Below are 26,308 nucleotides of genomic sequence, written 5' to 3'. Positions count from 1 at the left end.
TGAAAGCAGTATGAGGAAAAAACAAATCAAAAGCACGAGGAAGGTTCAGCAAAATCAAGTGAAGAGAAGAGTCGGCCTGATGCAGAAGGGAGCTTGAGGTGCAGAGTCAGCAGACGTGGGTCAGGGCCCCGGCTCTGCCGCCGGCCAGCTATGCGCCCTTGGGTGGGTCATTCAACAACTCCAGTCTTCAGTTCTGATGGCTAATTATACCTGCCTCAGTAGGCAGCTCTGAGGATTAGAGAAGATATGTTTAAAGTGTACTCAATAACAGCTGCTGTTAATATTATTAATAGACTATTCAACTAATTTTTCAAGTTGAGAAACATCAGACTCACTGTTTCCCTTGAAAATGAAAAAAAGAAGTCATTTAATTTTAAGTCTAAAGCTCACATTTCTAAGGTTATGAGATAATGTTAAAACGTGGCAGGGAAGGGGTGGCAAGGTGAGGCTCCTCCTTCCTTCCCTTCACGAAGGTCCATCTCTTCCATGTGTTAGGGTGCTGACCCCAGGGAATCAGGGTAAAGGCTGCTGGACAGGTTTGAGCTGTCTCAATAGGTGTGAAACACCTTGAGCCAAACGTTTCATTTTTAAACGATGCCTCTCATGATCCAGAACAGATCTAATGCCATCTGAGTTTGTCTGCCAACCGTCTGGGCAGAGGCAATGCGTAAGTGCTCTTGCACCTGAGGTCTGAGCTGGACTTTATTAGAAGTGTAAAGTAATACATCTGTGAATGATGCGTAAACTTGTGGAGATAACTGTGCAAGTGCTGATTTATGAGTTCTTGCACAGCAGGTACTTAATAAATAGGGGGGTGACGATGAGGTGGAAAATGTGAAACTAACAGGCCTTGAGAAAGTGTAAATATCCATAATCAGCCTCATCTCCTCTCTTTAAAAGAAAGAAGCCATCAGGCATGTTACTCTACTGAGACTGGAGATTTATCCACCGCTTCATGGTGGTAAGCGGACTGTCTGCTGCGACACTAAGTTAGAGCCCTGTGAGCATCTTCTGTGTTATTGGCTCGCCAGGAATTAAGCAGTCTTCAGCAAGAAATCACATTAAAAAAAGAAAAAAACAAGCTTACAAAATTAAGAGTTGCTATTTCATTCTGCGTCCTTTTGTACTTGAATAAATGTTGTCTCAGGAACATAGCTAGACAATGGATTAACAAATGAGTTACTGTGTAGTTATTTGCTACTGAATGAAAATAATCCTCCACCACTGACATTAATTACAAGCTCCAGTGTTTGAGAGGAAGCCTAAGTCGACCTAGCCGCCCTTCCGAGGACTGACTCCTTCCACCTGTGCCCCGCCACACTGCGCTCAACACAAGGACCTTCCAGAACACTGCACAGGAATCTGTCTCAGCTGCCTTATTCTCAGCCGCACCACCCTCTAAGAGAATGAGAAATTGATCCTTTATCTGTGTTTCACCCCAATTCCATAGGCATTTGTTTTAACTGGAATCAATATAAAGGTGGATACCTAAGCAAGTTTCAATAAATTACAGAAAAAGGACAGAAGTTACCCCATTTCCCAAGGTAATTTATATTTTTACTAGAATTTTAAAATACGGGTTTTACATATTTCAGTATTTTGCCTGTTTTCAATATACAGGACAGAAACATTTGCTAAATAAGCTTAAGAATTGTGTAGGCACAAACAGAGTTCTGATGCCCAGGCAGAAGAGTGGGGATTCTGGGCTTAAAGACAGGACAGAGTGGATGGTCAAGTAGGGAGAAAGCATATTTGAAAAACCATTCAGCAAATTCTCTTACACACATCCTTTCTGGGGAAAAAATAAAAACATTTTCTTCTCACAGTTTTTTTTTTTTTGAGTGCAACCATCTGATGGCATAAATATTTGACATTTAGCCCAAGATTATAGCATTTCATGATCCTTTCAGAAATGTCCATCCTCAAAACCTTTATATTCACTGTATCTTTAAATTACATTGCAAAATGCCCACTTATGAAATAAAACCGAAATGTTCTTTTTAATCACTTAAAGCTTCCAAATGCAAAAACTATCTTGCATGAGATAAATATCTTAAATGGGAGATAGGCAAGAACACCTTGAAATAATGCTTATCTAATCACAAAGCAACTGCTCTGCAATAGATGGGTGAACCACTAATTAGACAAAGGGAAATAAAACTGTCATGGTGGGATAAAAGGATAAAGAGAAATAAGCAGTAATTACTGTTTTATCATCAGAGGAAGTAGTATCAAATTCGGCTCAGTAAAAAGAGGGAAAACCCCTGCAGCTCTGTACTAAACACCAGAGCTCATCAAATTAGCGGTTGGAGCTCAGCACAGCTCAGGAGGACAACATCTCAAACAAGTGCATTCAGAAAAGGAAAAAAAAAAACCCATAAGAGCGAGCAAGGGTGCTTTAGTTAGGGCATGTGGTGCACTGGGGAGTAACATCACGTGGCGCTTTTCCTAAACCGTTTAAAAACTTCCGAGCCAGTCTTAAAATAGCTCTTGATTAAGGCTCGAGGTAGGTCTACGAGACCAGGTTACTCTTTCTGAAGCTTAACTGGTACACTTAATATGTACAGTGGTACCGACTGGTGTCCTGAGACGCGTTTTGAACTGCAGGGTTCGAAACAACTTACATCCCGATGCTGGGGATGATCTTGTGCCCGTCTCGGAACCACGTCACCTGGGGCCGGGGGCAGCTGCTGATGGGCGGCAAGCTGAGGACGGCTGCGCGGCCTTCGGAGACCATTCGTCTCTCCTCCGCATCCGTGAAATCTCCCATATCTGTAGAGGAAAACCAGACGTCTAAGTTCCAGAAGACTCTCTTTGAGAGGGAGGGAGGTCAAAGATGGACACTCTGTTTTATGGCAAAGTCACCGACGTCGCCCTCGTGAAGCAGGGAGACCACAGAGGAGCGTTCCTGCGGATGAGCGCAGGCTGGGGGCGGGGAGAAGCGAGGGCGGGAGCCGCGGGCCTCCAGGGGGCCCACAGGGTGGTGCGGCTGCGGAGCTCCATGGTCTTTGTGTTGCTGCTGCAACAGGACGAGGACACGTGCGCAGCCGATTTTAATACTGACATCTTTGTTGGAAAGCATCCTCCTGCTGCATGAAGCATTTCCCCAGAAGCGCTAAGAAAATGCCTTCGGATGCCGACCAGATCTCTGCAGCCCGTTCTGCTCAGGCAGACCTGTTCAGCTTCGCCTCTGTTTCTGGGGTGAATGCTTCCTGAAAGAGTCTTCCGGGAGAAGTGTTTTTTCAACCATTAGTTCTCTCTTGGAGGGTTCTCTAAACCCCATGCTACTGACTTCATTTGGGGCAGGTAGGTTTTGTTCCCGTCTTTGTGCTACTGGTTTAGAGCATTTAAAAAAATAGGATCTCAGGAAAAAACCCAGACATTACAATGTGGGTATATGTGGCCAATTTTAAAATTAGTACCACCTGAAAGGTTTGAAAATTTTTCATATTATGGGTAGCTACAGATATATGTATATGCACATGGATATGGAATTCATATACATTTGGAAGAGTCTATAAAAGGTCTCTATTATCAATGAATTTGTGATTCAAAACAAAGTATTTACTATGTTGCAAGCAGTATTTAATAGTCTAGGAAACAGATGAAGCAATGAAACAGATTAGGATATTCACAGTTAAAGTGAAATTTGTTATCAAAGAGATAGAGAAATTCGAGATAAAGTCTAGCCCTAGAGATAAAGGATAGCAAGGAAAAAGCTCAAAATTAAATTTTATAAACTAGTACTTAATATAATAAATTCTAAGCTTATTCAAATATATTTTGAGTGCTGACCTTAATTTTTTATTTATGAATTGTTTTCAATTATTAAATAAAAGTTCTGAATTATTCTGCAGACAGGTTTAGTTGAGTGACTTCACCACCACAATTCAGAAAAATGAAGCCTTCCTAGTAATTAAAACTAAACACGTATAGCATCAGCACCATACACAGTCACTAGTAATTACAGAGGAAAAGAATAACTAGAAATTATTTTATTTTATACAGTAACACTGAAAACTGCAAGCTTTAACTGGGGTCAACATGACAAGTGAGAAAATACCTTCATCATTGGTTGACATGACCCAATTTAGGAGCTCTTTAGAGTTCTCTAAAATCTATTATGATGCATTAATATGCAATTTAAAATGACAACACTTTTTGCTTTCTTTTAAATAAAGAGACATTTTGGTCATAAATCCAGAATATAATAAAGCCTACAGGCCACTTTACATGGACCCTACCCGTCACAGATTTTGGACTGAAGTATTAATACTAAATATTAATACTGAAATAGTAAATGCTTTGAACTGGCCGACTCCCCTCTCCACCATTCTGCTAAACACTACACCAAAATTCTAGTCCCCTGCATTCTGATATCCCCTCTGGTTTCTTTTAAAAGTTTCATTCTCCAAAATGGTCTGCCCAGTAGAGAATTATTAACTCAGTCCAGAACTGAGACATGCTATCCATGTACTTAGGCAGTTGAAGGATTTCTAAACAAATCATCATTGGAGAGAACTGATTACGAACAGACAAAATTTTATCTGAGTTTAACTTTTTTATTTTAAAAACATTTGAATCTGAATATAACAAAAGCTGAGAGCAGCTAATTCGTAAAACAGAAGGCATCTTGCTCCTTTTTCCTATCCCCCACGGTGCCTTATCCCCTGAATTGAAAGAAGTGGCGTTCACCTCACCAGCCCCACCATCATCGTCGGACCAGCTGCATTCTATATTTACTTATCTCTCAACCAATTTTAGCAATTATCCTCTTCCAAATAGAACCCGAGATAGACACTCAATTCCCACCATGGTCAAAGGTGATTTTGATTAGTGTGCCCACAGACACTGTTTTATTTAACATTTGTAGGTGTTTTCAATGTGCACATACATGCGACTTGAACTTCTGATCTTCTTTGCAAGAGTGCTCCCATCCTGTTTCGAACAATGCAGCGGTAGAACCCAGCATCCAGCCTTTGCAAAGATGGAATAACGTACCTGCCAACAGCAAAAAGCAGTGTTAATGGTTGTATAACTACACAGCCAGCCTTGGCATCCAATCTAGTATATTTTGGTATCTAGCAGCAAAAATATTTTATTTTTGGTAAACTAATATCTATGCACCCCTTTGCTGACCAACACGCTCACTGCAACTGCAGCTTGTCTGTGAGGTTATGTAATGGCTGTTTGTTTCTCCAGCGAGGCTGTGGCTACCCCATGCAGCAAGGCTCTGGACCCGTCTTGCTCACCACTGTGCCCCATGCCATCATGCAGACACATCACTCAGAATGGCCTGAATGAAAGAGAACTGCTAAAAAGCTGAAAAGCATTCCACTTAAACTAGGCCTTTTGATTTTTTTTAACATTCCCTTTCTCAGAATTTCTAAAAATTCTTTCTGGAACTGCAACAGTCTTAACGTGTTACATCTCCTGCATCAAAGTTCAGACAATGCAGGATGAGACACAGGTCTCATTCAGGCAAAGCGAGAGGGACTCCAGGGCACAGCTCTGCTCCCCACAAAGAGCAGACGCCTTCTAGCACCCTTCGCTTCACACACCCGCCTTTCTTCAACACATATGGCCTGATATCAACTTTAAAATCTTTCCTGATTGATTAAAAGGTTATTTTATTTGTATTTTCCATTTCTATGATTATAAATAACTGTTCCTCAAATCAATGCCTTTCTAAAAAGGTCAGTAAATATTATAGGGGGAAAAAGGTAGTTAGAAGATACTGTTTCCATAACAGCCCTGGTTTTTTATAATTCAGGGATTTATTTATTTTTGCTAGGAGGAAAATTGCTTTACAATATCGTGTTGGTTTCTGCCATACATCAACATGAGTTAGCCATAGGTATACACATGTCCTCTCCCTTTTGAGCCTCCCTCCCTCCTCCCCTCCCCTCCAACCCATCCCACCCTTCTAGGTTGTCTCAGAGCACTGACTTTGAGTTCCCTGTAACCCAAGATGTTTTTAAGTCCATAAACAAGCAGGAGACACAAGGGGGGACCACTTGAGGTGAGCAGGTCCAGAGCTCAAACCTTTCATGCTACTTGCTGCTAAATTGCTTCAGTTGTGTCCGACTCTGTGCGACACCAGAGATGGCAGCCTACCAGGCTCCCTCGTCCCTGGGATTCTCCAGGCAAGAACACTGGAGTGGGTTGCCATTTCCTTCTCCAATGCATGAGAGTGAAAAGTGAAAGTGAAGTTGCTCAGTCATGTCCGACTTCGCGATCCCATGGACTGCAGCCCACCAGGCTCCTCTGTCCATGGGATTTTCCAGGCAAGGGTACTGGAGTGGGGTGCCACTGCCTTCTCCATATTCGTGCTACCTAGCAGAACCCATTTAATTGGTTTCTAAGCTATGTTCACCAAGAATCAAGGCTCGAGTTGTGGATACTTTTTACACACGGGAGGGTGCCATCCTAAGAAGGAGACAGAGAGCCTGAACCCAGTCAAATAGGCGCCTACTTTCCCCAAAAGAGAAGACACCACAATGCTACCCTTTTCTAACAAGATGCTCTGCTGATAGACCTAGTTATCTAGCAACAGGTACAGTCGACTTAAAAATACCTCCTCTTACAAAGTATAATCAGAGAAATGCAAAAAAACAACAATGATCAGGTAAAAGGCACCAAGTAACATGCGCTTTATTTGCTCAGTTCCTACACATACCTTGAAATCACTTATATTCAATTAATTGCTCATCTTTTTACTTAAGTATGTCCAAGTAGTCAACCAGAAAAAGGAACTGCTAGGCATAATTTTTAAGTGAATAAAACATTTGGACAATACAGGTAATTCTGTATTAAGCAAATATTAATCAAAGTGTGTTTGCCTCCTGATAACCATCATGAGATCTTATGGCAAGATTAATAAAATATTTTATGAAAAAATACTGCTGAGCCTTAGTCTTCAAAATTTTATTCTATACTGAAGAATGGTTCTTCTCAAACAGAAAATTAATTAGTGAAGACAATCAGAACAATACCAAACTGAACACAAAGAGTCAATGCCATTTATTTGAATTACAAATCAAGACTAGAAGAATGAGCAGCTTTGATTATTATATACTGTGATTATAATAAGGAGTTTTGAGATTAGGTTAAAAAAAATCAAGAAAAGTTTTTGGAAAAGAAATAACAAGTTACTGGAATACATATTTGAAAAAATACAAGAACAGTTTCATCACTGGAACTTAACCACATTTATATGATTGTTATTAATATTTTGTATTTTTGGAATACCCTGAATAGCTTTTATATTCTTATGAATTTCTATAGTAATCCTATGTACTAATACACAAAACCAGCACTGCTTTCAAACAGGGAGAAGCAGACACCAACTGAATAATAGGCATATGCTGCTTTGTACTGTCTCTTGGTCTGATGTCTCACCAGGGAAAAGAAATATACAAAAAAGTTGCAAAGTATTCCACCTAATACAGGAATTCCTACACAAATTATGCTCACCCAACAGATGGGAATATTCAGCGCAAGCCTATTGTTTACAAACATACACTTTTAAGCAGAGAAAGTTCCCTGACTCTTTGTAAGAAAGCATGATAAAATCTTAGCACCATATGCCACTAAAATATAGAAAATGCTTGCTCCCATTTCAAAAAAGCTCAGCGGGGAATGTTTGTATTCACTGTTTCACGGCAGAATCTACCAGACCAACAGAACCTTTTCCAGGGCCAGTTCATTATCAGGAGGACCAAATTAAAGAAAATCGAAGACAAAATCACAACAAACCCAAGGGTTGAAATGTTCTTTCTGGTATGTAGAATACCTCAGCTCTGAACTGCCACTTGAAGCGGGAAACAGCGACAACCTAGACTTCCTCTAAGAAGCAGTTCTAGGTCCAACTCAGTCCTAACAATTGCTTGCCTAGCCCCACCTGGAAAGGATGGCTGACACTGTCTGCCCAGGGTCGGCACCGTGTTCTGTATTTGGAGAGTTCTTTGCTCTGAGTCCTGGTAGAGGCAGAGCCTTCCATGAACAGGGCACAGGAATGAGATAGTGCATGGTCCCTGGACACACACAGTCTGGACATTTAGACCTGGGACTGGTGACACAGGAGCAGGGAGAAAAGAGCGTCTGCCCAGTAGCGCAGCAGCAGGGCACAAAGGAGCCCGGGGTCAGGGGAGCGGGGCAGGTGCCTAGTGCCAAGCAGGGCAGTGGCTGCATTGGTGCAACCAGGGCCCAGCAGCGCCAGCAGTTGCAGGGCCCGATGGGGCTGGCTATGGGGGTGACTTGGCTCTGGAGGGCCCACTTCCCTCTGTTCTTGCCCAATGTCAAGCCAGCCCTGAGACTGTGAGAGCAAGCCAATGACCAGGTCACAACGTCCTTTACTTCAGAGAGGGTTTGATTGGCTTGTCCTGGAACTCCCCAGAATGTAGCTGACATAATTTTGGTTGAAAAAAACGTCTTAAGTTACTAGGTACTCATCATGGTCACAGAAAAACCTCAATAATGCCTCACTGAATAATCCCTTTTTAAAAAATCACGGCTTCCTGGGTAACCCCTAAGAATCATTAAGCGGTAAATAGTCCCCAAGAAACTGAGACTGATTAACATATTATGAGGAGTATCCCTAACAAGAGCCACTCAAATTTTAGAAAGTGTCTGAGAAAGTACTGTCTTGCCTCAGCACAGTTACTGCTGAGCGGTTATTCCCAACCAGAGTTAGATGCTCTAAGCACACAGGTCTACAGAAACCCATCAAGTTCAGAATAACACAATCACATCCTCCTTGTAGAAAAGAAAAGCTGTACTTCTCCCTCTAATGGCAGGGACATAACTCAATCCATAAGAAAGATTTTTCATACCCATTTAGATATATTTTTTTTCTTTTTGGGGGGCCTACGTTCATTTTATGCTACCACAGATAAGACTACTCCCCACAACTTTACTTTTTTTTACACTGTTATGGAAATATCTATTTTGCATGAAAATAAACAACCAAGTTCTATGATAAACTTTCCTATTTGGGCCCAAAGTCCTATTTATTTGGCTGCTTTGGGTCTTCACTGCATCAGTGGGATCCCTAGTTGAGGCCTGAGAACGTTCAGTTGCGCCGTGTGGGATCTAGTTCTCTGATTGGGCTTTGAACCCGGGCCCCCTGCATTGGGAGTGCAGAGTCTTGGCCCCTGGACCACCAGGGAAGTCCTTCATTCTTTAAAGTGTTAAGAGAAAAAAAAAAACAAAACTAAGCTGTTATATCCTTCTTGGAACTAACTCATTTCTATTTTTGGAAACAAGATGACAAATAATTGTATTTTCAATTTCATTTTTAAAAATTTCTTATTTGAAACTTTAAAATACAGCAACAGTCAAAAGTGGAATGAGTCTATAGTTGATTTTTTCCTCGAGTAAATAGTGAAATGAAAGATCCAGACTGAAACTTGTTAAGAAAGAGATGGACCCAAAATTTGGAAGCATTGGCCAGCTCACTAATATGTCCTAGACATTAACGGTTACGTTTTGAATTCCTTTTAACAGTTAATCGGTATGAAGTTAAAGTAAACAGCATAATAAAGATGGAAGTTAGTCAATGGGAACATTATATCCTCAAAAATTCTCTAATCTGAATTTTGTTTACTTAAAAACTTGTATTAAATTGAAAGAGGCAACAGACAGGTCCCTTCTGGGATTGGGCTAGGAAGCACCTTTGTGTCTGTCGTGCTGTTTGAGAACATGAATCTGGGGACTACAAGCACCCCAGAGAACAAGCGGATGCGAGTATCCACAGACTAGTAACTGTGTGTGAACTGTATTCACGTACACAGACCGGTAACTGCGAGTGAACTGTGTATTCACGTATAAAAACCAATTCAAGATTTCAAGAGTTAACACTGAAAAGTTCCAAAATACTGTCTTCTGGGATTGTGGTTTTTGTGATTTTCTCTAATGGGAACATTGTTTTGAGATCACTCCTTCATCCATTCCTAGCTTCAGTCATCAAACAAGGGACAGAAAAACAGAAATTCACATTATGGGAAATACGGACACACGGTTGAAAATAGTCTGTCAGATATGTGATTAGGAGAAAACACCTCTCAAATGAGGAAGAACAGAGCCTCAGAAATCTTTGTGAAAGACCTCGGGTTTTTTTTAGAGCTAAGTATCCTTTACACCATCTGTTTACTTAATTCTTTATTTTTCCAGGTTCTCTAGAGACATTAAGAAATCTAAGACCGTTATATGAAGGGTTAAAATATGAGGAGAAATGTCAGTTCCTACACACTCAGATTGATCCACACCAAACACAATGGAAAGAGAACCTAGGCTATTAAGTGTTACAATATTAGCATAAGTGAATTAGAAACAAATTAAAAAGCTTTCACTCGTCTCGTTGGAAGCATTTGTCGACAATTATGTACACACTTGTTTGGTCATTCTGGTTAAACTTCTTAGATTTGACAATGATGATTAGATGAACGAGGCAAATGGAATTAACTGTCTAAATCCAAATCATCTCCAGTAAGAACTTCTAAAAGTTCAATGATAATTTTGCTTCAGAAATTCTCTGGAAAGAATCATATCTGCTATGACCACACGGAGTTGAAAAGATAGTCAATTAAAATCAGAAATAAATATAAACAATACACAACTGGGCAGGAGGAATATAAGCCTTGTGACACGCAATTAATACTAGAGATCAAAATCAAACAAGACAGAACAGACTCATACCATGAAAGCCTTGGAATTCAACATGGGATACTCTGGGATGGGGATGAGAGTAGTCTGCCCACTTTTACCTGCCAGAGCTTATACACAAATTGACAAAAGGACCTGATGCCTTAGGAATGAGAACTTCATTTATTAATTCCAGGGCTTTAAATATAGCTTTGTAATATAGAAGAAAGGCCAAACTTAGGCTGAAAGCTTTACACCTAGTGCCCAGCCATTCACATCTTGGGCTCCAGGAAATAAGAAAGCTACCCCAAGCATTAAGAGTTTGAGATTATACGGGGTTCTGCTTACTTTAGTCAAAGTGGGCAAGACTGATTCATTCATATGAACCAAAACACAACCCACTGTGGTTTCTGGGAACTAGGCAGCTCACAGAGGGCAGTGAACCAGGAGGAAGGACCAGAAACAAGGTCGGGAAACTGGAAATCTGGGGACTCAGCCCCGTGTGGGGAAACGCAGGTGGGGCTTACCCTCAGTTTGGCTGGTTGGTGACAAGACCAACTGGCTACACTTCACTTAAGAAAACAGACCTTTCCTGATGAGTAGGGAACCCCGCAGAGTAAGAACAAAACAAAAGACTCTGATAGCCTTTGACCTGCTTCGTTTTGTACTCCAAGGCCAAACTTGCCTGTTACTCCAGGTAGCTCTTGACTTCCTACTTTTGCATTCCAGTCCCCTATAATGAAAAGGACATCTTTTTTGGGTGTTAGTTCTAGAAGGTCTTGTAGGTCTTCACAGAACTATTCAACTTCAGCTTCTATAGCATTACTGCTCTGGGCATAGACTTGGATTACTGTGATATTGAATGGTTTGCCTTGGAAACAAACAGAGATCATTCTGTTGTTTTTGAGACTGCATCCAAGTACTGCATTTCAGACTCTTTTGTTGACTATGATGGTTACTCCATTTCTTCTACGAGATTCTTGCCCACAGTTGTAGATACAATGGTCATCTGAGTTCAATTCACCCATTCCAGTCCATTTCAGTTCACTGATTCCTAAAATGTTGATGTTCACTCTTAACCATCTTCTGTTTGACCACTTCCAATTTGCCTTGATTCATGGACCTAACCTTCCAGGTTCCTATGCAATATTGCTCTTTACAGCATCAGACTTTACTTCCATCACCAGTCACATCCACAGCTGGGTGTTGTTTTTGCTTTGGCTCTCTCCTCATTCTTTCTGGAGTTATTTCTCCATTGATCTCCAGTGGTATATTGGGCACCTACCAACCTGGGGAGTTCATCTTTCAGTGTCCTATCTTTTTGCCTTTTCATACTGTTCATGGGGTTCTCAAGGCAAGAATACTGAAGTGGTTTGCCAGTCCCTTCTCCAGTGGACCACGTTTTGTCAGAACTCTACACCATGACCCGTCTATCTTAGGTGGCCCTACACAGCACGGCTCATAGTTTCACTGAGTTAGACAAGGCTGTGGTCCATGTGATCAGCTTGGTTAGTTTTCTGTGATTGTGGTTTTCATTCTGTCGGCCCTTTGATGGATAAGGACAAGAGGCTTATGGAAGCTTCCTGATAGGAGAGACTGACTGAGAGGGAAACTGGGTCTTGTTCTGATGAGTGAGGCCATGCTCAGTAAATCTTTAATCCAATTTTCTATTGATGGGTGGGGCTGTGTTCCCTCCTGTTGTTCGACCTGAGGCCGAACTATGGTGGAGGTAAGAAAGATAATGGAGACTGCCTTCCAAAGGTCCCATGCAAGCACTGTGGCGCTCAGTGCCCCCGACCCTGCAGCAGGCCACTGCCGACACACAGCTCCACCGGAGACTCCTGGGCACTCATGGGCAAGTCTGGGTCAGTCTGTCGTGGGGTTACTGCTCCTTTCTCCTGGGTCCTGGTGCAATACAAGGTTTTGTTTCTGCCTTCGAAGAGTATATTTCCCCAACCCTCTATACGGTCAGCAAAAACAAGACCAGGTGCTGACTATGGCTCAGATCATGAACTCCTTCCTTAATGACAAATTCAGATTTATATTGAAGAAAGTAGGGAAAACCACTAGCCCCTTCAGGTATGACCTAAATCAAATATCTTATGATTATACCATGGAAGTGACAAATAGATTCAAGGGATTAGACCCAATAGACAGAATGCCTGAAGAACTGCAGATGGAGGTTCATGACACTGTACAAGAGGCAGTGATCAAGACCATCACCAAGAAAAAGAAATGCAAAAAGACAAAATGGTTGTCTGAGGAGGCCTTACAAATAGCTAAGAAAAGAAGAGAAGTGAAAGGCAAAGGATAAAAGGAAAGATATACCCATTTGAATGCAGAGTTCCAAAGAATAGCAAGGAGAGATAAGAGAGCCTTCCTCAGTGATCAATGCAAACAAATAGATGAAAATAATAGAATGAGAAAGACTAGAGATTTTTTCAAGAAAATTATAAATACCAAGGAAACATTTCATGCAAAGATAGGCACAATAAAGGAAAGAAATGGTATGTACCTAACAGAAGCAGAAGATATTTAGAAGAGGTGGCAAGAATAATAGTAGAATTATACAAAAAAAGATCTTCATGACCCAGATAACCACGATGGTGTGATCACTCACCTAGAGCCAGACATGCTGGAATGCAAAGTCAAGTGGGCATTAGGAAGCATCACTACAAACAAAGCTAGTGGAAGTGGCGGAATTCCAGCTGAGCTATTTCAGATCTTAAAAGATGATGCTGTGAAAGTGCTGCAGTCAATATGCCAGCTAATTTGGAAAACTTAACAGTGGCCACAGGACTGGAAAAAGTCAGTTTTTGTTCCAATTCCAAAGAAAGGCAATGCCAAAGAATGCTCAAACTACCGTACAATTGGTGCTCATCTCACACACTAGCAAAGCAGCACTCAAAATTCTCCAAACCAGGCTTCAACAATACATGAACTGTCAACTTCCAGGTGTTCAAGCTGGTTTTAGAAAAGGCAGAGGAACCAGAGATCAAATTGCCAACATCCGCTGGATCATGGAAAAAGCAAGAGAGTTCCAGAAAAACATCTATTGCTGCTTTATTGACTATGCCAAAGCCTTTGACTGTGTGGATCACAACAAACTGTGAAAAATTCTTCAAGAGATGGGAATACTAGACCACCTGACCTGCCTCCTGAGAAATTTGTTTGTGGGTCAAGAAGCAACAGTTAGAACTGGACATGGAACAACAGACTGGTTCCAAATAGGAAAAGGAGTCCGTCAAGGCTGTATATTGTCACCCTGCTTATTTAACTTATATGCAGAGGACATCATGAGAAATGCTGGACTGGAAGAAACACAAGTTGGAATCAAGATTCCCGGGAGAAATATCAATAACCTCAGATATTCAGATGACACCACCCTTATGGCAGAAAGTGAAGAGGAACTCAAAAGCCTCTTGATGAAAGTGAAAGAGGAGAGTGAAAAAGGTGGCTTAAAACTCAACATTCAGAAAATGAAGATCATGGCATCTGGTCCCATCACTTCATGGGAAATAGATGGGGCAACAGTGGAAACAGTGTCAGACTTTATTTTCTTGGGCTCCAAAATCACTGCAGATGGTGATGGCAGCTATGAATTTAAAAGACGCTTGCTCCTTGGGAGAAAAGCAATGATCAACCTAGAAAGCGTATTAAAAAGCAGAGACGACCTAGAACCTATTATACAGAGTGAAGAGAGTCAGAAGGAGCAAGATAAGCATCGTATTCTAACACCTGCATACGGAGTCTAGAAGAATGGTACTGAAGAGCTTGTTTACAGGGCAGCAGTGGAGAGACAGAGAATAGACTTCTGGACCTGGGGAGAGGGGAGGAGAGGGTGCGATGTACGGAAAGGGTAACATGGAAACCTACATTACCGCATGTAAAATAGATAGCCAACAGGAATTTTCTGTACAACTCAGGAAGCTCAAAGTGGGGCTCTGTGTCAACCTAGAGGGGTGGCATGGGGAGACAGATGGGAGGGAGGTTCAAAAGGGAGGGGATATGTGTATACCTATGGCTGAGGAGATCCAACCAGTCCATTCTGAAGGAGGTCAGCCCTGGGATTTCTTTGGAAGGAATGATGCTAAAGCTGAAACTCCAGTACTTTGGCCACCTCATATGAAGAGTTGACTCACTGGAAAAGACTCTGATGCTGGGAGGGATTGGGGGCAGGAGGAGAAGGGGACGACAGAGGATGAGATGGGTGGATGGCATCACTGACTCGATGGACGTGAGTCTCAGTGAACTCTGCGAGTTGGTGATGGACAGGGAGGTCTGGCGTGCTGCGATTCATGGGGTCGCAAAGAGTCGGACACAACTGAGCGACTGAACTGAACTGATGGCTGACTAATGTTGAGGTTTGACAGAAAACAACAAAATTCTGTAAAGCACTTATCCTTCCAAAAAAAATGTTAATTAAAAAAAAAGCAGAGACATTATTTTGCCAACAAAGGTCCGTCTATTCAAAGCTATGGTTTTTCCAGTAGTCACGTATGGATGTGAGAGTTGGACTATAAAGAAAGCTGAGCACTGAGGAACTGATGCTTCTGAACTGTGGTGTTGGAGAAGACTCTTGAGAGTCCCTTGGACTGCAAGGAGATCCGATCAATCAACCCTAAACTCCTGATGAGAAGAGCTGACTCATTGGAAAAGACCTTGATGCTGGGAAAGATTGAAGGCAGGAGTAGAAGGGGACAACAGAGGATGAGATGGTTGGATGGCATCCCTGACTGAATGGGCATGGGTTTGGGTGGACTTCGAGTTGGTGATGGACAGGGAAGCCTGGCGTGCTGCAGTCCACGGGGTCACAGAGTCGGACACGACTGAGCTACTGAACTGGACTGAAAATAACTAACAGGCAGAGGAGTCTAACTCATGACTTAGTGATGAAGCGCTACCTCGGGGTGTTAAACCCAAAGGGTGTGGCCAGGTAATCAATCAATCTGGGAGAGTCTGACATGGCAGCAATACTAAGTTTTTAGACACGTGGACATAGCATATCTGTCCTTTTATTTAAGTCTTCTTTTAGGAAACTTAGGCAATGGTTTATAGTTTTCAGTGTAAAAATCTTGCGAACACCTTGTCAAATTCATCTCTAAGATTTTTTAAGATATTCAAAAAATAATTTATTTTACAAAATAAATGTTATATATTTTATAAAAATCATAAATCTTAATAAATTGCAGACTATTCTTTTCTAGTATACAAAAATATAAGTGACTTGTATGGTCATCTGTAGCTTCTCTGTTGGTTCAGTTGGTAAAGAATCCACCTGCAATGCAGGAGACCCCGGTTCAATTCCTGGGTCAGGAAGATCCCCCGGAGAAGGGACAGTGTACCCACTCCAGGATTCTTGGGCTTCCCTGGTGGCTCTGCTGGTAGAGACTCTGCCTGCAATGCGGGGGACCTGGGTTCGATCCCTGGGTTGGAAAGATCCCCTGGAGAAGGGAAAAGCCACCCACTCCAGTATTCTGGCCTAGAGAATTCCATGGACTGAGTATTCCATGGGGCTGCAAAGAGTCGGACGCGACTAAGCGACTTTCACTTTCACATGCTCATCTAGTATCCTGCTGCTGCTGCTGCTAAGTCACTTCAGTTGTGTCCGACTCTGTGTGACCCCATAGACCCCACCAGGCTCCCCCATCCCTGGGATTCTCCAGGCAAGAACACTGGAGTGGGTTGCCATTTCCTTCTCCAATGCATGAAAGTGAAAAGTGAAAGTGAAGTCGCTCAGTCGTGTCCGACTCCTAGTGACCCCATGGACTGCAGGCTACCAGGCTCCTCCGCCCAGGGGATTTTCCGGGCAAGAGTACTAGAGTGGGGTGCCATAGCCTTCTCCACATCCAGTATCCTATAACACTGCTAAACACATGTGAATTTTAGCAGTTTTTTAAAAGACAATATTATATTTTCTACAATCATGTAACCTTCAATAAATTTACATATCCTCTTACAATCTAGATGCTTTTTATTTTTTTCTTATTATACTGGCTAGTAACTCCATTATTGGGATCTGCTCAGTTTCTTGTATTGATGAGTTTGTAGTTTTCATCAAATGCAAACATTTTTGAATATTATTTATTCAGATACTTTACCACCCCCCATCTTGGGTATCCAACTTATACATATATTAGGCCATGTGATGTTCTCCTGGAATCACTAATGGTCTTTTCATTGTGTTCATTTTTTCTATCTTTCATTTTTATTCATTTCTTTATTTTTGACTGAGCTGCACGGCACATAGGATCTTAGTTCCCTGACCAGTGATCAAACCTGCATACCGTGCATCAGAAACACAGAATCTTAGCCACTGGACTGCCAGGCAAGTCCCTGCCTTTCGTCTTGAGCAGTTGCGCTGCTCTATTTTGAAGTCTACGAATATTTTGGAGTGTGTAGCCCATCCCCTCTCCAGGCGAACTTCCCGACCCAGGAGCCAAGCCTGGGCCTCCTGCGTTGCAGGCGGGCTCTCTATCAGCTGGGCTGCCCGGGGGCCCATTACATCGCTGCTTTCAAGTTTACTAGTGTGTCCTCCTGCAGTGCCTGATCTGCTGAGAGTCTCACCCATTGTGCCTTTCATCTCAGATGTTATGGGCTTCATCCTTATAAATATCTTCTGCCTTTTAGTATCTTTCATGTCTCTACTTTGATGACATGGAATACAGTTATCGTGTTTCAATACCACTCTCTTCTAACATCTGTGTCAGCTTTGGTTTGGTTTTGGTGGATTGATCTTTCTCGTTTTGGATCCTGCTTTCCTGCCTCTTTACATCCCTAATAATCTCTGACTGGATTCCAGACACTGTGAATTCTACCCTGCTTGGTGATGGGATTTATTTGGTGCTATTTGTGTCTTCCTATAAATACTCCTGAGCTTTGTTCACCACTGCTGCAAAGATACTTAGAAACAGTTTGATCCTTTCTGGTCTTTTAAGATTCCTCAGGCAGGACCAGAGCTGTAGTTGGTCCAGGGTTAGTTAATTCCCCACTACAGACCCAAGACCCTTCCGTTACCCTATCCAATAATGCCGTGAATTATGAGGTTTTTCAGTTTGGCTGCTGAGAAAAGGCACTCAACCCAGCCCTGTGTGAGCCTCCACTTCTTGGGTATCTGGTTTCCTGGACTTGGGCAGTCTCCTTACATGAATGTGCTGGCAAATAATCTGCTAAATACTCAGGAAAAGGACCTCTGCAGATCTCCAGAGCTCGCTCGCTCTCTGCACGGCTCTCTCCCCTCCAGTCCTCTCTGCGCGGCTCTCTCCCCTCCAGTCCTCTCTGCGCGGCTCTCTCCCCTCCAGTCCTCTCTGCGCGGCTCTCTCCCCTCCAGTCCTCTCTGCGCGGCTCTCTCCCCTCCAGTCCTCTGCCTTGACTCTCTCCCCTCCAGTCCTCTGCCTTGATCTCTCGCAACTCTCGGCTGCCCTCAGCTCAGGGCTCGGTGCCTCCCGGCTTCACCTGTGTTCTCCCTCTCTGTGGCACAGCCTGGAAGTTCTCTCAGGGCAGCGAGTCGGGCGATCAGAGGGCTCACCGTGTCAGTTTTCCATCCCTCAGGTATCACACCTTCAGTTGCCTGAGGCCCAGTATCCTGAAAACAATTATTCTGTATACTTTGTCCCACTTTATGGTTGTTTAGATTTCCTATCTAGAATTCACCCTTATAGCTCTCAGTGAGGTTTTCTATTTTTCTTCATACTCTACTCATTTCCTATAAAGTTATTCCCAGGTATTTATTAAATTTTATTGATATTGTAGAATTTTTGTCCCTTTATAGGACATACGAAAAAGTAACTTTCCCCTTAACCATTCCTATTCTTTAGTGAAATGAAAAATAAATATCCATCAAATTTCTACTGTTTATACTGTAATAGAAGATAGATCACGAAAGGAGACTATAAGATCTTCAGCAAAGCATCCAGTTATTCCTCCTGCTGGAGTGCCTAGCACTAGAAATTTTGGGCGGCCATACATACATGCAGACATACATACATACATACAGACACACACACATGCATGCATGCATGCATACACACATACATGCATGCATGCATACATGCATACATACATATACTACAGACAGACATGCATACATACAGACAGACATGCATACATACATACATACACACATGCATGCATGCATGCATGTATACAGACATACATACATACATACAGACAGACATATATACATATATACACACACACACACACATATATCTTGAATATAATTACAAAAAAAGTCTTTATTCCAAAGCAGAAAAAATAATTTACAGTAAATATTTTCTGGCAGAAAAAAAAATACAAATCTGCCTATGACACTTATGCAACCTTGTTTAATCACTGAACTGCTCTCATTTTCCCAGCGTAGCCACACCTGTGCTTAAACATAGAGACAAGCATCAGTACGATTAACGTAACATTTGAAACTCACCGAAATTCCTCCTGCAGTTTGTAACACAAGCAGCAACAAACATGCTATTTTTAGCCAAGATGGACAAGCTCAGTTTATATTATTTGCTTTTTTAGGGTTAGTATTTTCATTGTCCACACCAAAGGGTGGAGCGGAGGAGAAAAAGGGCCTCAATGCTAGGTAGGAATACAGCTCCCATTTCATAGAGCATCCATGGTTTTCAATTTGAGACTTACATCAGCCTCGTGAAGGCTAACATATGACAGCCGAATGTGCTTACTGGAAGGAAGCAGATAAAAGAGTCATTTGAAAAAATAGCCTAGGACTTTTAGACAGGTTTTATATCCTGAAAAAAATGATGACAAAATACAATGGATCCTTGATAACCCATCTCAGTGTCTGAAGCCCTCAGTGCAAAGAATATAATTCATCACGTCTAACCTAAACCGTTTTTGCTTCAGAATAACCCATTTCTTCTTAACGAGTTTCTGGTGAAATGGTAGTGAAGCATCTACTTTATTTCAATGGTGCATATATAATGAACCATATATAAATATAAAATGAATCCTGCTTCAATACAAGCAACAGCGCTTTGTCTTCCTGGGAATTATCCAGGGTGTGTCAGGCTAACAGGTAAAGTTGCTGCTCCAAAGAGCCATGCAAAAAGCTTAGTCTCCTTGCGTTATTTTTAAGTTGACACCAAAGATGTTCTCTCATAGAGAAGTCTAAATAGTTGCACATATAATAATGGCACAGTGTATGTTTTGGCATTTTAAAATAAAACTGTCACACAGTTTTAAAAGTATCCAATGGAATTTAAATAATATAATTATTTTGATATCCACAATATTTATTTCTTAAAAATGAACAGACAGAACTCTCATATAGTTTCTTTTTACTCTTTGAACTTGAGTACTAAATCTGCTCACCCCACAGAATTTTCTTTTAATGTGACAAGTGTCCATACGTGAAAGATACTCATCATTTATTATCCAACATACTTCTCTGAAATAAAAATATACAAGTAAATGATAACTTTAAAAGAATATCCTTTGACCAAAATATTCTAAGCACTTAAAAAATTTTCATGTGGATTACATGTTGATTGTAATTATTGTTACTATACAGCTAATCAAAACAACATATATGTATTACAAATTTTGAAAAATCATCATTGAACAGTAAAATCATAGAAAGAAGATATGCTTCTTGAGTGAAAGTGTTTTTTTCTCCCGCAATTACTTTACGTTTTAGTGAGTGGAAAGTTATTTATCAGAATGAACAGAACTGGATAGAAATTAACTACAAAAAGAAAAGTTATTGACCACATATCTACATACAGTTAATTTAAATCTAATGAGAACACAGAGAGACAAACACGTAGCAAAGAGGCCGATGCAGACCAGCAAGCAAAGCACACTGAGGCAATACAAATGAACTTGGACTTGGAAGCTCAAATGATACCTTTTTCCAAAAGTTAATGAAAGTGTCTTCCAAATGAATGAGAAAATATAAAGCATCAACTTTCCTATAGTGCGTGGTCTTTCTACATCAAGAGGGAACACTGATTTGAAGAAAATAAACAGAACTTTACACACACGCACACACACTCGCCCTCATTGCGATCTGCCACTGAGGCCTTGCCAAGCTCTTCTCCTTTCTGGGTAGGTGAAATGGAGACAAGTGTACTTCAGAGAAGAGTATTTCTCAGCAGACGTTTTCTTTCTGACAAATCTTGAAAACTGTAATTCTATTTTGTGTTAATGTGTAAGCCACGGAGCTGGACGCTAAGTTTGTAGCCTGGATACAACAAGGCACCTGGCCTGCGGGGTTTCTTGCAGATGTCTCCCTGCTTTGTTCTCATTAACATTCCTTGAGGCACAATATATACTTTGATGATGGCTGGAGAATGGAAAAGGGAAGGGTGTTCACAAGAAAATGGTACCGCTCTTGCTGACCACCTACAGACATCCAAATTAGGAAAATCCCAAGAGTGGGCCAAAGACCCCATTGTTAGCGTCACACTCTGCCCTTGAAAGAAGTACGTATAGCGAGAAGGCAAGAAGCTCTGGGGGATGTTTAAAAGAGGCTTCTTCAAGCCCGGTATTTTGCTTTACTTTTTAATAATTATTTATTTGGCTGAGCCAGGTCTTGGTGGCAGCACGTGGGATCTGTGATCTTCGTTGCAGCGTGCAGAATCTTAGGTGCAGCACGTGGGATCTAGTTCCCTGACCAGGGATCTAACTGGAGGCTCCCTGCACTGGGAGTTCGGAGTCCTAATCTCTGGACCACCAGGGAAGTTCCAAGCCCAAGGTTTTAAACTGTGCTAGTCTTGTGCGCTGAGGATGTGGTTTCACAGAAGATTCAGACTGGGAAAGGGGTGCGCTTGTCTGTGAAGTGGGAGAGACAATGCAAAGCAGGCACAGAAAGAGAACGGCAGCACCGTCACAGAGGTGCGTTCTCAGGCAGCTCCACTAACACGCCCGTGGAAACTGAAGGTCCGGAGACCATTCCTCTGCCACCGTCCATGGCATGTCCCCCAGTTTCAAGACCACTGTTATGGACCACCCACATCACTGCTTTTCATGAGGAAAAACAAGATGGATTCTTTGAAACCTCACTTCCTTCTTCCTGGGGCATCTGAAACATCGTATCACTTAATTTTCATGAGAACCCTCTAGGGTGGGTTTTATTATACCCATTTTACAGATGGGAAAAGATCAAACTGGGTTAGATAACTTGTCCAAAGATAGTAAGTTGAATAGTAGTATTTGAACCCAAGTCATCTGCCATCAAAGCTCATAACAGCTCTCATTCCTAAATTCACTGTTTCTTTTTTGCTTTCTTATACCCCCTTCTAATAAACCAAGCCCTGTGTCATATTACAACAACATATAATGTTGCCTACAATTTATTACCTGTTGCTTGTGGGCCAGAAAGTATGCTGTTTCACATACATGAGAGCCTGTCAATGCTCACAACACCACAGACGAGGCTTGATCACCCCCATTTTGCAGGTTATTGAAAGTGGGGCTAACAGACAGCTTGTTCAAAGTAATACCGCTAATGTAACTGGTGGTGAGCTGAGATTCGAACCTAGGTCTGTTTGACTTCAACATGCCCTTAACTATTGTGATCAATTGCTCTCAGAACAGCAGGTCCTCTCACGGTACAGATCGAATGATGAGAGGAGGACACAGGCTCCTCTGTCCACACAGGGCAGCTGGACACCAGGGCCGCACAGAGCAAGTGGGGTGTTACAGGGTGGGGACCAGAGAGTGCTGAGAAATGGATGTCCCTGCCGGCACACAGCACTGTGCCACCTAGCACCTGCTTCTGTGTGCACCCGGGAGCCCAAGCCTGCTAATTGTTCCAGAGGGCCCAAAAAGCAGAATTTTATGTGAAATCTTATAAGTGTTAAATACTGGCAATCAACTGAGGAACAAATACTGGTTGTATATACACACACATATATATATCTTAACTGATATTTAAAATAAGCACACCACATTCTAGGTAGGCTGACTGTGGTTCCTGGACCACCATGTTATAACTTCTGGGGTAAAGAGTACACGGTGGGCTATGCCCCCTGTGGAGAAGCTCATTACTCTACTTAAAACACCTCTAGGTCTTCAATTCTCTTTCTTATTTCCTTTAACTAAGAGCGCAGCACTACTGAATCCTGCTGACTTTGGGGCCTCTAGGAATGTTTGGCCGTCAGTGATTCTCCATCCCACTTAGAATTGCATCCAGTACTGTCCCCGCATAGAAAAGGAGGCGGGAAGACACACCTGGAAGACCTCAAGCGCTGCCTCGAGGTCCCAAGGCTGGGAAGCTGGTCCACATGCTTCCTGGAGAAGCCGCACCTCAGACCTGATCTCCAGCTTCCCCCTCTCAGTCCCCCCAACATGCCCACCCCGGCCCCCTCTCAGTCCCCTGAACTGGGTCCCCCTGACACCCTCACCCCTGGCCCTCTCAGTCCTCTGTACAGGGTCCCCCTCAACATGCCTACCCCGGCCCCCTCTCAGTCCCCTGAACTGGGTCCCCCCGACATCCTCACCCCATCCCCTCTCAGTCCCCTGTACTGGGTCCCCCCGACACCCCCACCCCGGCCCCCTCTCAGTCCCCTGTACTGAGCACCCCCGACACCCCCACCCCGGCCCCAGTCCAGTGATGCTCACTTTTGCTGACTATACGCTGTGCTCATGCCCACCCTCCCAGAGTTCCATCTGTGCCCGTCAGCCAGGGCAGGCTTGTTGGCAGCCAGAGCTCCAGAAGCTCTGACCCGTAGAAAGCTGTGATGCTCTTTAGGCAGGAACAATGCTGGTGGGCAGGACTGTTGCCTCAGGACGGCAAGTTCCATCAGCTGAAGCTGCTATTTGCATTCCTCTGTAACTACAGCTTCTTTGGGTCTGGCAATTTCACTAAGGGGCTTACTCTTACAAATATAATGACAGACTTCCTGAGTGTAAATACAACCTGTGTTGGAATAGTAAATCACACTCTGATTACATGTTCAAATATATCCCCTTAATCCTTAATGCATTACCAATGCAATCCAATATTCTCCCCACCCCGCGCGATCACGGCCTATAAGGCAAATACTCTGAATATTCCACTGTGAAATGCAATCTTATTTTCAAGGAATCAATTACTTGTATTCGCTGGTGTAGGTGGTGAGCTCACTGTCGTTGTGCGTCCACTTGAACTCCAAAGGCCAGCTCCCTTCCGCAAGGCAAGTGAGCACGAGGCGGTTCCCTTCCAGGTGGATCTGTGGAAGGCCTGGCTCTGTTTTAAAGTACGGCACAACGTCATCTGAAATATTAAAGAGAAAGGAGAGAGAAAGGAAAAAAAAACTGAATGGAGTACACATGAGAATTGGATTCATCCAATTAATCAATCACTTTATTGAAAGACCTAATTTTAAAAAGTAGAAATGGCAGCCATTTGGCCCAATTAAGTAGCAAATTATCCTTCACCCCCTAGAAACCTGCATTCCCCTAGGTAACATTTCAAAAGGCTGATGTTCTATGACAGGACCATCTTAAAGCACCTGGCAAGCTAGTCTATTTTCCATTCGTGATTAACACTTACTTATCACACATCAAGCAATCTCTGCTGATGCAAGCCTTTGTTTTAACATGGCGTTATACTCTCAAAGTGGGCTTCCCTGGTGGCTCAGTGATAAAGAATCCACCTGCCAACGCAGGAAACTTGGGTTCCATCCCGGGGTCAGAAAGAGCCCTTGGAGAAACAAATGTCAACCCACTCCAGCCTTCTTGTCAGGGAAATCCCAGGGACAGAGGAGCCTGGCGGGCTACAGTCCATAGGGTCGCAGAACACTCGGACACGACTCAGTGACTAAACATCGTACTCTCAAAGTATGACCATCAAAGTTATATACTTTGGTTCTACAAGAAAAATACAACCTTCACTTAGCTGAAAAAAAGAGTAGGATAAGCAATATTAACCTACAGATGTAAATGCCATGAGTCTCAATCCAGCTTTCACCTCACACACACGCTTCATCTCATGGTGACATTCAGGGGCTATCACGCCGGAAATCCGTGTGTATTCACACAGAGGAACAGCTCGCAGCAACTGTGACGAACCCATTACTGCCATACACAACCCATGACGCCACGGATGGACCTCACAGACACACGTGCAGTGAGAGACGCCAGTCGGAAAAGGATGACAGCACAACGCTTCCATGCAGAAGTTCATAAAGTTCAAGCCCAGGCAGAGCTGGTCTGCGGTGCTGGGCTGAGCAGAGGTAAGGTGCCTCTCGGGGAGGGGTGCGGGGGGGCGGGCGCAGCAGGGCAGCAGTGGCAAGCACGCCAAGGCGTGGGGACACAGGGGCTCTCACTGTGAGAACTCAGAAAGTCATTCTGTCTGACTTGTGCAATTTTTGTATGATGCTTCATTAATTTGGAAAAAAAACCCACAGGAGACTTGCTTCCAGTGCTAGCTGCTGACTCTCTGTGATCCGGATCAGGACACGTGGATTTTTGTGTCTTCATCAGTAAAACACGTAGAATGGACGGCCTCTCATTTTTCTAACAGAAGCCCTGGGGCACAGCCGCACAGTCTGTCCTTCAGGCCTCCTACTGCCTTGACTCAGGGACGCACACCCGGCACATTCTGCCATAACTCTTGAACTAGAAGAAGCCCCTTCTGCCTCGGGGGGCCCGTCATGCTCCTTCCCCACCCTGGGTAGTCCCCTCAGCCTCCTGCAAGCTGATGAATTCCCATCCTCCAGGTTCACAGAGCTCCTCCCACCCACATGCCCGAACAAACCCTGACTTAAACTCAGCAGATTCCCCTGCCCTGTATTAATCACGTCAGAGTTCTGAGACCAATGCCAGGAAAAAAGTATAAATATTTGCTCAATGAATAAATATAATAACAATGCAAATAACAGCGACAGCTAGGCTTGACTCAGTGTCCACTGTGCTGGAGACTGCTCCAAGTGGTTTACGTACGTTACCTGATTTAATCCTCACAGAAGCCCTCTAAAATAGACATCGTTATTATACCCACTTTAAAAATGTGTAAAGAGAGGCAGAGGGAAACTGATTTGTTCATGGCCACCGAGATGGTATGTGGCAAAATGATGATTTAAACCCCAGGCAATCTGTTCCAGGGGCTTCCAACATGGCACCAGTGGTAACGAAACCTGCCTGCCGATGCCGGGGACGCAAGAGGCACAGGTTTGCTCCCTGAGTCAGGAAGATCCCCTGGAGGAGGGCATGGCAGCCCTCCTCCCCAGTGTTCTTGTCTGGAAAGTCTCTGGCAGGCTACAGTCCACGGAGTCGCAAAGAATCAGACACACATGCAATCTGTTCCAGAATCCAGCTACTCTGTATATCATAACTCTAAATATCACAGATTTCTCAATAGAGAAACCTTCTCAAGAATCTCTATCATAACTTCAAATATTTGGTAAATTTGTAGAATTACAAAACTGAACTTTTAAATTACTGTATGTTTCAAATAAAGCATCAGTTCAGTTCAGTTCAGTCGCTCAGTCACGTCCAACTCTTTGCGACCCCATGAATTGCAGCACACCAGGCCTCCCTGTCCATCGCCAACTCCCAGAGTTCACTCAGACTCACGTCCATCGAGTCAGTGATGCCAACCAGCCATCTCATCCTCTGTCGTCCCCTTCTCCTCCTGCCCCCAGTCGCTCCCAGCATCAGAGTCTTTTCCAGTGAGTCAACTCTTCATTTGAGGTGGCCAAAGTACTGGAGTTTCAGC

The 26,308-nt window shown here is 43.0% G+C and overlaps 1 protein-coding gene across 1 annotated transcript in view; it reads right to left on the bottom strand.

The window, feature by feature from the left end:
• Positions 1-26,308, bottom strand: part of SDK1 (sidekick cell adhesion molecule 1) — a 718,540-nt gene that overhangs the window by 421,736 nt on the left and 270,496 nt on the right. Inside the window, exons 2-4 of the mRNA XM_068967809.1 lie at positions 23,704-23,863; positions 4,895-5,001; positions 2,625-2,772 (exon numbers count right to left, since the gene is read on the bottom strand). Coding sequence (XP_068823910.1) covers positions 2,625-2,772; positions 4,895-5,001; positions 23,704-23,863 — 415 coding nt within the window. The remainder of the gene's footprint in view (positions 1-2,624; positions 2,773-4,894; positions 5,002-23,703; positions 23,864-26,308) is intronic.

This window comes from Capricornis sumatraensis, chromosome 3 (genome assembly GCF_032405125.1).
Source record: "Capricornis sumatraensis isolate serow.1 chromosome 3, serow.2, whole genome shotgun sequence".
NCBI lineage: Eukaryota > Metazoa > Chordata > Mammalia > Artiodactyla > Bovidae > Capricornis > Capricornis sumatraensis.
Note: the sequence above shows the minus strand (reverse complement) of the source record. Positions and strands in the feature narration are given on the sequence as shown.